The 12982-nt window shown below is 37.5% G+C and overlaps 2 protein-coding genes across 8 annotated transcripts; both read right to left on the bottom strand.

Moving 5' to 3' along the window:
* Positions 1-495: 495 nt before the first annotated feature.
* Positions 496-5858, bottom strand: LOC133840629 (uncharacterized). 7 transcript variants are annotated; one of them, XM_062272567.1, is made up of 8 exons: positions 5655-5807; positions 5294-5383; positions 2771-3013; positions 2592-2695; positions 2395-2536; positions 2140-2341; positions 1595-1737; positions 496-1291 (listed from the first exon to the last, which is right to left on the bottom strand). In XM_062272567.1, the coding sequence occupies exons 2-8, from the start codon at positions 5321-5323 to the stop codon at positions 659-661; spliced, it is 1497 nt and encodes a 498-aa protein (XP_062128551.1). In that variant the 5' UTR covers positions 5324-5383; positions 5655-5807; the 3' UTR covers positions 496-658. The 7 variants fall into 7 exon arrangements, with proteins under 7 accessions (XP_062128551.1, XP_062128552.1, XP_062128553.1 ...); XM_062272568.1 differs by lacking the exons at positions 5294-5383; positions 5655-5807 and adding exons at positions 3755-4075; positions 4282-4412; XM_062272569.1 differs by lacking the exons at positions 5294-5383; positions 5655-5807 and adding exons at positions 3976-4075; positions 4282-4299.
* LOC133840631 (clavesin-1) lies at positions 5831-11889 on the bottom strand. Its single transcript, XM_062272573.1, has 3 exons — positions 11647-11889; positions 6272-7017; positions 5831-6204 (listed from the first exon to the last, which is right to left on the bottom strand). Coding segments are annotated over exons 1-3 (1002 nt in total). The 5' UTR covers positions 11648-11889; the 3' UTR covers positions 5831-5949.
* Positions 11890-12982: the final 1093 nt, after the last annotated feature.

Genomic DNA, 12982 nt, shown 5'->3' with positions numbered 1-12982 from the left:
ATACGCTGTTTGTGCTCTCGCACAGTGGGCCGAAAGCAGCGACATGCGGCGCAAGCGCAAGAAAAATAAAAGTGTAAAAACCCTAAGCGTGAAATAGGCAATGACCAGGCCTGACCTGGTTCTGTCAGTCATGGTCATAAAGCAGTTAACGGATAAACCAAAAAAAAGTTGGCCGAAAAATGTTATTTTGTATGGAAAATACATTCTTTAATAGTAAAAAACTGTCTGAATAGTAAACAAAATATTTTTTTATATTTAAAATAAATTATAAATTATAAAAAACTTGTTTTCCAGACAAAAATAAAAGATCCTTTATGTCAAGATGATCCACATAACATTTACATTCAAAAAAAATTTTGAATAATAGAAATTTTGGTCTCACTCACTTAAATATCCTTTTTGGTTAGACTTATTTCCTTTCTAAAATATTTATTTAAATAAATCCCAACGATAACATTTAGGAGGCTGAAACTTTAATATAACAGAGTATTTAACACTTGTCATGTCACATATTAAAATAGAATACTTCGTCATTAAATATGTATTTATTAATTTAATTTAATCGAACACGTAGAGTAAAAACTAAGATTTTGGCATCAACTTGAGCTTATCTTTTCGTAGAACTCAATGGCATCATCCCCCATCGTTAACCTCCTACCTATTGATAACAATGCCAAGCAGCGACTCGCTGGTTCAGTGGGGAACTCTGCAAATGTTGCATTTGCTCAGCGCCGGTTTCAGAGGATGAGGAACTTCTGCCGCCAGCAACAACAACTGTGCCCAGCACCAGTTTCTTGCCCATTTTCAGTTTGGTCGCTAGCGTTATCCTGATCTCAATGTTCTCCAGCTGCTCCAGGCTGCGCAGAGGAACCGAAATCGTGGCATCATCCCCGCCAGCGCCATCCCAATTGGTCGAGAGCGAGGGATAGAAAAGTTGTGACTTCCACGCATCCACATAGATGCCATGCTCAAAGATTGTGGTCTTCACATAGACTCGACCGCTGGCCGTCGCCTCCAGTTCGTCCTTGACCTTGTTGGAGCAACGCATGCGCGATGTTGTCACCCTCAAGAGAAGCGTTTCCCCAGTTGCACTGCTAACATTGCTGATACCCATTTTCCGCTTCACTTCGGCAGTCATCCGTTGCCAATTATTATTTCCGCCCGCACCCTTTGTTATATCCTGAGGCTCTGGCGCTGAATGCACCTCGGACTGTGTTTCTCCCTCGGCAAGTTCGGCAAGATCGCGTACCTCGAGGGCCAACTCAACCACGCCCTTTGCCGAATTTGTGAGCTGCAAAAGAGACAAGGGTCATGGGTCATGGGTCATTCGCATGTCATGTTTTTTGTTGTTTTTGTTTACTTTCGTCAGTTTATTTTTTGTGTTGAATTTAATTCGCGTTGGTTGTCGCAATCGCAATTTGAATACGTTAAATGTACTTTCTCTAGGCCAAATTGAAAGCGCATCTTAATTTCATTTTCATTTGCGGCCAACACTCGGGTTATGAGATTCAGTTAAGTCATTGTTGTTGTTTGATGTTGTCGCTGTCAAATTGTAGTCTAATTGTCCAGTTCAACCTGTTGACGATTAACTTACATAGTTGTTGTTATTATTGGGCGTTGCTTTGGATACTGTTGTGGTTATATCTTTAATTGGTAGCCACAGCTCCTCGGTCGTATAAGTTCCATTACGCGGGTTGCGCTTGAAGAGCTTTGGCTCCAGATAGCAGGTCACAGAACCTGAAGTTATATTCAAAAAAAGGTATTGAACAAAAATTAAAAAAGAAAAAAAAATAGTAAAAATTCAAAACTAAATAACACATACAAAAAATAGTTATAGGAATAGGGACAACTTTTTCTGATAAACGTGCTTACAAAACTTAAAGATATTACTGATATTCTTATACTGGTTCTTATATGTACATATGTGAAAATTCATATAAAAATCATTTTTTAATAAATAGATTAACAACATTCCTTAACAACCCCATATACAGTTCCTATATATTTATTATTTTTATTTTCCTAAAATCTTATCTTATCTTACACTCTTCAGGATTAATAAAAAAGTTAAGCTACTTCGCATAATACGTATTACAAAAATCAATTATTTACTTCAAAATAGTATCCCCATAGCCTTACCTATATTTCTTCTGGATTCACTTATGGTCAAAGCCGGCATAGCAGTTCGGGGACTTTCCGCTGACTTCTTATCCTTCCCCTTTGGCGTCGCACCATTTTCGGGAGGCGCTTCGTTCGACATCACCCCCGTGGAAAGGCGTTGCATAAAAGTGGAACTTCTTTCTTTGAGGGAGCGATAGGTCTTGTTGAAGCGATTGAAGCTCTGCAAGTGTTACTATAACTCACATACAAACATAGATAATAGTCGAAACTTACAGCTGCGGGTAATTCCAGTAGAGCATAAACGGTAAAAACCAAAAATTGGCCAGCAAAGAGTTCCCCTGGATCGGAGTAATCGCCGTTAACTGGCTGCATATGACGTCGCGATGAAAATGCCGAACCATGCTTCAGTGAAGGTCTTTGGGGAAAAGAAAATCATTAGCAGATGGAAATTAACACTTTTTTCTACTCACTTAATGTCTGGTACAAGAGGAAACTTGAAGTTTTCATTGAACTTTGGCCAAGTGTTTGTTTGAATGCTACTATCCAAGCGCTTGGTGCCTGGAAAGAGCTTAACCTGCAAGCACAATTAAAGAGAAACGCATTACAACACCACTCTCTTATGTTTATGCTTCGTCTCTCTTGCACGTACCTTAATAATATAGCCCTGCACAATCTTGAAGCCGAAAAGAGAGGGCAGATGTCGAGCCGCAATAAGATGCACATTCAACTCCGGCATTGCCGAAGCTCTGTCATTACTGCTCTGATTCTGTGGCGTCTCGATGGTGATCTGAAAACCAATCTCCGGCTCCAATGTGACCGAATGGCGCGCAGACTCCTTGGACTGCTGGCCCGGCAGCAAGTTGCGTAGTTTATTCATGACTGTCACACTGCACTGCAATTGCGATCCAGAACAAAAACGTAATGTTGAGTATTTGGAATAGTGATTTCAGTGTTGCTTATCTATGACTCGCACATCGTATTGATAAAGAAAAAAGGCAACTTCCACCGCCACGGCCACCGCCACTTTGGCCACCCACTTCCAATTAGTACTGACTCTCTCACTTAAAAGTGAAGTACGCAACCCATACAATAATTTCAACGCGCTTTCAACTTATCACATGCTCAGCGAGAGAGAGAGAGAGCGACCAAGGCTACTTAAAAGCTGCGTTTGAACGAACTCACAGTCAAACAGCTGTTCGGCCAAAGCTCTGATGTCGCTCTCTCTCACTCGCTCGTTGTTGATATTGCTCTCTTTGCATGCTCAAAGCTTGATAACGTGCTAGTGCTGTAGTAGTTTATTAGTGCCTTGTAGCGAATTGGCCACTCACTTAGCAGGTTTATCTACATTCTACAATCGTAAACACAAAGTATAGTATATGTATGCAATGCATAATCACTGAAATCACATTTCTTTATCAACAATACGCGCAAAGAGAGTGTAATTTCCTTTTGAGTATTGAAGAGTCTTTGACCCTTCCAAAAAAATAAAATGTTTCCAAGCACATGCAATTCATACATATATACACGTGTGCTCAATATATATAAATATATGTATGAATATTGCTAAGACTGATGACTAACAGCAAATATTATGCATACGTCGTGTAAGCTTTGCCAATACCAAATGTCATACCAGTAATACCGAAGGCGGAGTTCCAATAAATATATGTATTTGTTGAAATAAAATAATAAAAAAAACCCGGTTGATATTCTGCAGTTGCTCAATGCGCAGATGATGATGATGAAGATAATGTTGACATGCTTAAGCTCCAACCACAGTGTGATACATTTAGCACAGACACAACAGAAAGCGCAACAACAACAATAATAACAACGACAACAATTAACAATCACTTGAGATGAGACTGCGACAGCGACTGTGACGACGGCACACGCTCCGTTCTGGGTCTCTTCACGATCGACGCTCGCGTTCAGCAGCTGATCCAACGCTCAACTGAAATGTAAACTTTGAAATTATTTCGCTGCCAGTAATAATAATAAAATGTAATGCCGACAGTCAGTCGCACAGCGCACATTCTCACAATTCTCTTAAGAAGCTCATATATGTGTGTGAGTGTGAGTGTAGTGTACGGCTGCCTACATAAGAAGTACGCGCACACACACACAAGCACACTCACACACAAGTTCAGTTGAACTTACGCTTCATACTTCGAGCTTTGATTGTCGTCGCTTTCTTGCTCAAAAATGCAATAAGATTCTCTCACCGCTGCCGCTGCCGCTGTCGTGTCGCTGTCTTCATGTCGCCGTTATCGTGTTGCAACAAAAACAATTACGGGAACAGCAGCGATCATAACCTGAAAGCTTAACTGACTCTTGAATGCTCTAAAGTTTTATTCAGTATGAGAGAAATATGTTGACGTATTATAATTATAACATTTTATATACTTTAATAAAGAATCAACGATTTCGATCATTTTTAAAGATTGTTATATTTTGAATATTTGTTTCTACAAATAATTAAAAATTCAATATTTTTAATTAGAATCTACATTCTAGATATCTTTCAGAAATTGTTTTGCAATTTAGTACTTTAAATAAAATCTAAAATAACAACCCAAGTGATATTCAATCAGCCGTGCAAAAATTTTACTTTATAATAAAATCAAACTGTAGCACAAAATTGCTTAGCAGAATTTTAGGAGCCCTTTTTACACCTGTTGCCAAAAATTCTACGCTACTAAAAAAAGAAATTAATATATGGAGATTTTCACTATCAGTCGAAGCACATTTTGCTACTTTTTCAACTGCATATTTAAATTGATTAATGGCATATAAATGTACATATTTAATCATATTAAATGTGGAATGATTCCAACAGTGTATCTCTGCTGTCGTAGATTCTCTACTGTCTTAATCGTGCTTCCACTTTATGTATATCATATGCCCCATAACAACAACTAGCATAAGTGATGGAGAACACGCTTTAGGGTTATTCACCTTGATGACATACATTAAAATTGGGTAATGTTTCAACATTGTTCTGCCTGGATAGTAAAGGGTAAAGAAATCAGCATTATTTTAGATGGACTGTAAAGTAATATCTGTATTACTTTTTTAATGTGCGTTGTAATTTTAAAAGTGTACTTTACAATAGAGCAACAGTGATTAAAAAAAGAATAAAACATTTTCTAGAGTTGAATAATCGACTCACTTGGTGACAATAATTTGATAAACTTCGCATTGAAAGGAACACTTCAGTAACGTTAAAGAATTGAACTTAATTGCATATTTATCTAGAATTCTGTAAAAAGGAAAGGAAAAGCGGTCAATTGAGTTTGTCAATCTTTGTATAATCCGTTTCCTTTCATGTTAGATTAATAACTATAAAATCTTAAGTTAATCAATGAAAGAACTCTTTTAGAAAATGAAAACAAAAAGTTGATTTGTCAACAAAAAGATGTACATACATGTAAATATATTTAAATAGCATTCATACAAAATTAAATAAGGCTATGCATGAATAGCATAAATTGTATAGAAAGTATGTATATATAGTTATATCATATATCTACCTCTAAAACTCTATAACGCGTACAAACTTCAGTTTCTGCCTGGTGCTCGTGCCTTTTTTGTTTTTGTTTTTTTTTTTTTAAGGTATCTGCATGTGTTGGGTGATTGTATAAATTTATTTCATAATTTAATATTTCTGTTCTCAGAGTAACAATTTTGATGATTGTGTGAGTGTGTGTGTGTTTTTTTTTTGTTTTTTTTGTCATTTGTATCAATGGTATTCTGACTTATGCTAAAAACTTATTCAACTAGCCGAGAGTGTTTGGAGGGAGAGAAAGAGGTGATGAGGAGAGGACACTAATCCACCTCCAGTTTCCTAAAGCTACCCACGACGCCAGCATCGATGTCGCCAATGTCATTGCCCGCAAAGTTGGCCGCTTCCTTGGTGATCTCGATCTGCATGTCATCCAAGGCGAGAATCGCCGCACGACGCTGTTGCAGCTTCACCTTAAATTCGCGTATCATCTCAGCAATGGGCATGGTGCCGCCATATTCCTTGGGCAGAATGGCGGGATCGATCTTTGTCTTCAGCGCCTCCACATTTTTGTGCACCTAAGCGAAGAATAAAATACTGTAAGTTAAGTCTGCAGACAATTTCTAAGATCGTGGGCTAACTCACAATGATGCGCTTCTTCAGCTTGTCGCTGAGCATGGAGACGCCCAGCTCAATGATGCGGTTGGCATAGTGTGGAATGTTGACAAAGTGCGTCTGCTTGTGTCGCATGGGCGTCGAGTTCTGAATGCACTTGAGAATGCTGCGCAAATCGGTGAGCGACCACAGACTGACAAATCCCATATTCATGCCGCTCTCATCGTTCACATACACATAGCCAGCCACCTGGGAGTCCTCATCGTCCAGCAATGCCTCACAGATCAAACTATGCACTCGGGCCATCTGCACCGACGTGAACTTGTAGGGATCGAATTTGCCCGCCACCGAGAAAAGTATCTGCCGACCGCTGGCATCGCGTTGTGGCAACGGCACCAAGTATCCAGCCTCAAAGATCTCATTGATGGCCGGATCATTGATGTCCAGCTGCTGGAACCACTGCGGAAACAGTTGGCGAATGGTCAGATAACGTTCCAGCATCTCGCAAGCGGCGGGCACCGAGAACTTCTTGGTGCGCAAAAAGCGCAGCAGGAAAACGGCATCGGTGCGGCACTTTTTGATATTCGGATGCTTGGCGATCCATTCGCGGAACTGTGCCAACGCCTGTCGTCTAATGTTCTCATCCTCGTGCAGTTCCTCCTTGGCCACCTTCTTCATCTCGGCACTCAGGCCGCAAGTGTAGGGGAAGTCATAGTCTGAGGTGCTCGAGGCGGGTCCGTCGAGCTTGGGTTGTTGCAGCACCTCGGTTTCCAGCACTGCAAAAGTTGAAGGAAAAATATTTCATTTAAGTAAAACTCATTATTTATTTTTAATAGTGAAAATCATTAGGAAATGCAGCAAGTTTATAAATAGTGTAAGTAAACAAGCTAATCTAATCATCAATCTTATTGATGCCCTCACTCAGTCAAGAAACAATTTCACAATTATTATCATTAGCGTGGAACAGTGTAGAAGAAACCTAAGCTAGCGGCAACATAGATAAGCAGAAAGTAACAGAAAGTAGTTCTTATGTTGATGGACAAACAAGCAGATAAAGAATAACCAAGTCATTTAAAAGGCACACAGTTTATCAATGTTTTGTTTGGGCAATAATAATAATAATGATTCATTCAATAAACCGAATAATTAAATGTTGCTTAATATACAAGCACTTCGTTTACTATGACACATATTTTAATACGTATACGTAATTTATGCATAAGCAAGCATTTATTAAAAATATAAATATGAAAATATATATCATTAATATTTCATTCTGAAATAACTATTACATAGTATTTAACTGATAAATAAACTCTTCTATAAATAGAATACGATACTAATACAAATCTAAACATTACGTATACGTAATATGTGCCAAGTGTAATATATATTTTTTAGAAGCAATAAACAATATTTGTTAAAAATTACACATTTGCTTTTATTTTTAACTTTGTATTACAAATTTGAAGCTCACATTAACTCTCATAACACCACACTAAATAATTAGCAACAATAAACCAATAATTTAATAAACAAGTTGAGTGAAAACATTTCGAACTGACCAAACAAACTAAATAATATTACGTGATATACGATGAGTGAAAGATTTACAATCTATAGACTAGAAACGTGTTGGAAATTTCAAGTTTTTTAAAACTTTGTTTTAGAATAAATGTATTTCTTTGACAAATGATGTAAAAATGGGAAGTTCCCTGATGAGCCAAGAAATGCAAAAAAAGCATTAATGAATTTCGTAACTGATGAAGGCTTAGTAAGATTTGTGTCGTGTTTCGAGCCGTGTCGAATTGGCCATCTGCAGCGCAGTAAACGTACAATTACCGTTTATTACGTATACGTAATGCATGATACGAGTACGAGTAAGACTTTGGTGCAGATATCACTAATTGTGTGGTTGGCCTTGGCCAGCCATGTACCACACACAAAAATACAACGAACTCTTGGCTGTCAACAGGTTAACTAGTTGTTTACACACATACCCAAATTGCACGTTAACTGTAGAGTACACTGTGAGAAAATTGGCATTGCCAAAAAAAAAGGCCAACAACTTAATTCTGCATAATATTTACAAATGACAAGCACAGTTTGTTGAAGCGAATTCTTGTGGCAAAAACATGCAGCGATTGATTATCGAATTAAGCATGCACTTATAATTAAAAATCAAGTTTTTTCGGTGTTGCAAGATGTTTGGAATTTTTGACGAATTTATTTATGCATTTAACCTTAAGTATGGTCAAGAGAAATATAATTTATAAAAAACAAGTTAAACTTCAAGTTCATAATTCATAACGGAAACGTGTTAATAAAGTGTTAATTAAAGAAGTGTTTATTGAAAACCTTTATCAAAACATAACTAAGAAGTGAAATTTTTATAGGGATCCTAATTAACACATTTAGTTGATAAAATATGTTGTATAGTATTTTGAAGGGATTCAGGAAAACTTAATATAATAAGTAAAAAGTTCCTTAATAAAAAATTGGTAGGGAAAACTCAATTAGATCAATATTATACTAGTAATAGGGATACAAGTGAAAGTGATGTTTATAATAATAAATAATAAGAGCTATGAGTATGAAAATCATCGGGAGGAAGAACTCAAAAATGTTTACAGTGATCGTACTATTTATGAATGAAACCGAATGAGTTTTGGCCGCTGTGTAAATTTGTTTTGCAGTGTCGGATTATTTTTTGTGTAGGGCGGCAGGCAGCACAGCATGTGGGCATTGGGTCATTGGCTTCGACTGGAAGTGAGGTCTGCAAACCCCGAGTGTGGGCACAAAGTGAACCACCTGTTGTTGCCAACAACAACTACAATAACAACAAGAAAAAAGTCGCCCGTTGCCAAGTTCAGAGACAAACAATTTGAAATGGAGCTGTGAACGAGGCTGCGACATTGCCACAGTCAGCGGCAGAAGCAGAGACAGAGACAGAGGCAGAGGCAAAGGCAGCGACAAATAAAATAGTCGAAGCTAAAGCGAAAAGCTGAAACTGAAGCTTAAGCTCATTAACTGCGGCCAATGCGTTGTCCGCTGTTGTTGTTGTTGTCCGAATGCTGTTACCGGTCCATTGACCATGACCTAAAACCAAGGGCTAGTCGCTTCCAAGTAGTATTTTGCATATGAACACACAAGAGACAACACAACATCATCCGATCGTATAATTCAATTTCTACATGCCCAAAAACCCATTTAACTGCCGAGAGCGAAGACGAGACGAGAAGGTCAAACGAAAAGATAAACCGAAGAAGATTATTGCAGTCGCTTCAACTGTACTTATTTACATATGCATGCATGTACGAATACACACACACGCACACGCCTATTTATATGTATATCAAGTGTTGCAATCGCATGTGCGTAGATTGGTGTGATGTATGGTACATTTTGTTTGCCATCATCATCAGTCCCAGTGAAATGAAAACCATTTTTGGTCAACAAACTTTTTTATGAGCAATTCATTCGGTGCCCATAACCAGAGCCGTTTGGACGCAAAATCAGGTTTATTTAGGTTTTATATTTCTTTTTTTTTCACTTTCATGGCCTTCACACAGATTTCAATGTACACGGAGCAGAAGTTGAAAATGAAATTGAATTGGTAACATGCCCTAGCTATGGGCTATGCCCAGATTACATGTTCACTTACACACATACGTACATACAAGGTGTGTGTGTGTTTGTACATATTCGCAGCACATTGACGATTGCGTTTTTGGGTCACACACACCCATATATACAGCTGACTATGCATGTGTGTGTGTGTGCGTGACAGCTGACAGGAGGAGAGAGCTTCAAAAAGCTGCGCTTCAAAAACGTGCAATTTATATTTTCTTTTCGCTCACTCTTTCTGCATCCGCTCTGGCAATTAGCCTAGCGATTGCATAACAGCATAAAAACCGACAAAGCGACAAAACGTACCACAGCAACAAAAAACAACAACAACAACATTTACATTTACGCACGCCTGCCTGTAATTGTGAGTGTGTGTTTGTGCGCGTGCGAGAAAAGGAGAGGAAGAGCGCATGAGCAAAGGCAAAAGAAATGACTCAAAGAAACAGGTTTAAACTATAAGAGAGCTTTCAACTTACACCCCACCGCCCCCTCCACCCATACAGGGGATTTTAGCTCACTCGCACTTCAAAATGTGCTTTTTTTGTTGTTTGTTTTGGTTCGATTTCAATTTTCCATTAGGGCCTTGGCAAAATTTTTCTTTCCGGAAACTCATGTAACAAAAAACACAACTTGAATTGTGCTTTAAAATACTTGTGGCGCATGAATAGTAAAATTACACACAAATATTTACATAAATATATAGTATAGAGCATCCACGTGATCTATTAGCTTACACGCTTACAAGCTCATCATTCAAAATGGCAAGTTAATGAACGAAATTGTAAGATCATCAGCAAACACAAATCTAACAGATATTGGATAATTAATAAGTCGCCTCACGTTCCAAACTGATCGTTAGCGTTAGTGATTTGCATTGGTCAAGATCGTTCCACAATTGTTTCGAGGTGTTGCGGATATATAGCTATGCGCACACAAAATATAATACTTCAACTATATATGCGATAAAAGTTAATGATTTCGAACTGATTAAAAACGTCAAGACTACACACACACACACAACAAAAAAGTATGTTTCGTTATTATGGCGCTTCAGTCGAGGTCAAAATATTGTGTGTTGACCGTTAATGCAGTTGCCAAACTCTGCTCGCTATGAATATTAATTAACGGCCAACACATGCTCTAAGTATATGTTATGTACACATATCTATAAAGCTACATACGCTTTTCATTTACTTTGTTTTATGGCGTTGACCAACTTCGATGGACAAGACCTTGCGGCCTATAGCTTTAGCTTATAAATTCAAACTCAAAAACTTAACGCTGGAATGGCTGCCAACAACTTGAGTAATTTTAATTGACTTGCCACTGCAATCGCACAAGTACAATTACTTAATAATCCCCCCCCTTGCTACCAATTGAATTGAATTTTGCATTGAGCAAGAACAATAACAACAACAGCAATAACAGCAACAACAGCAATGATAATTGCCCTACACTTTTCCCAAGTGTTGGTAAATAAATAAACATACGTAAGTACACACTGTCAATCGACCAGAGAAGAAAAGCTCATGTGCAATGCAATGGGAGATCAACGATAAACGCGGCTGCGCATGCGTTTCGAGTGAAAGCGAAAGTTTTTCTTCAGCTTCAGCTTCGGGCAGAGTTTAGAGTACGACATTTTATTTCAATGTGTGTGGGTGTTGTTATTCGCTCTGATATCCTTTCCCCCATTATGTAACTGCAGTGTGTATACATATGTGTGTGTGTGTGTGTGTGTGCAATGCTGTTGATGATGATAATGATGATGAACTCACTTTTCGATATATCCGTACAACAAGTCAAGGTTTTTTATTTTTGAACAATCGCGCGATCAATTTCACAACTTGCAAAAACTTATATAAATATGCTTTACTTTTTATACGGACGCGGCGTTGCAATATGCCAGTTTGAAATTTAATTTTTTTTTTTGGCTATTTATTTTTTTTGCTGAGCTTTCGAGAGCGCTGCAGAGCCGACGGACGTTGTGAACGTGGTGACGCTTTGAGCGAAACTGCCTATTTTCGGTTAACTGAAAACTTATTTAAGCCTCGCTCACTACATTTCCACTCAAATTGGGCTTTGAGCCAATGTCTCTGCTCTGCTCTGTCAACTACCGAACAGTGTTGGCTATGCGAGTTTGTTTTCGTCAACTTTGGACTTATTTATGGTGATGCAAAATTTTAATTTGAAATTAAAAATAATATAAACGAAAATTATAGACAATTTGTTAAATACGTTTTTGCTCTTTTTATTTTTAATTCTTTTTAATTACTCAAATTGTCACAAAAATATAAGATTCACTTGTAAATTAATCTTTTATGATTATAAATTAATCCTGAATGCTCAAATTGTTTTTAAATACTAATAAATTTTTATTTACGAATCTATTAACTAGAATTAATCTCGTTGTTTCATAGATTATTTGTAATAATAATGTTAAAATATTTTATTTTTATTTGTATATACAAAAAAATAAAATAAAACTAGCTTTTTTCTTTAATAAAGTTGGCAGCACTATCGACCGCTGTTGAGCTTTATTCGTTTGAGTTATAAACAAAGATAATTACGTTGTGAGTCTGTCTCATATCTCAATTAAAAATAACTTTCCTTGTTTTTTTATTCCTGGCCTGCGACCCACTAACTGGGGTATCCAATGCAAGGCAATTTTAGGTGGGGTGGGAATCTTGAAGACCTGTCAGTAGCCAACAATTTGATTTAAAATCTAAAAATGTACTAATTTTTGTAATTAACTGACACTGCTGACGTAATAAGTTCATAAGAATAGCCCCGTATTGTGACTTCAGACGCATAAAAAATGTTACTTTATGGGGGCGAAACGTCTCCACAACTCTCACTCTAATTTACATGCATAAGTTAGTTAAACACTTGTACGAACAAATTGAGATATACTACTTAACGAGCATTTCTAAAGTCCTTATTCAATTATTTGCTAAGTTTACTCACAACTTCAACAGATAATAGAAAAATTTCAAGTACTTCTCAACACATAATTTACATGAATGAGAAGACACTCAGCTGCTCAACTCTCTTGGGGCTTTTGTGTGGGAGGTGTTAATAGTGAAGGGGTGAAGGTTAATGTAAAGTATCGTC

This window comes from Drosophila sulfurigaster, chromosome 3 (genome assembly GCF_023558435.1).
Source record: "Drosophila sulfurigaster albostrigata strain 15112-1811.04 chromosome 3, ASM2355843v2, whole genome shotgun sequence".
Lineage (NCBI taxonomy): Eukaryota > Metazoa > Arthropoda > Insecta > Diptera > Drosophilidae > Drosophila > Drosophila sulfurigaster.
The sequence above is the reverse complement of the archived record's forward strand: the minus strand, read 5'-3'. Positions and strand labels throughout refer to the sequence as shown.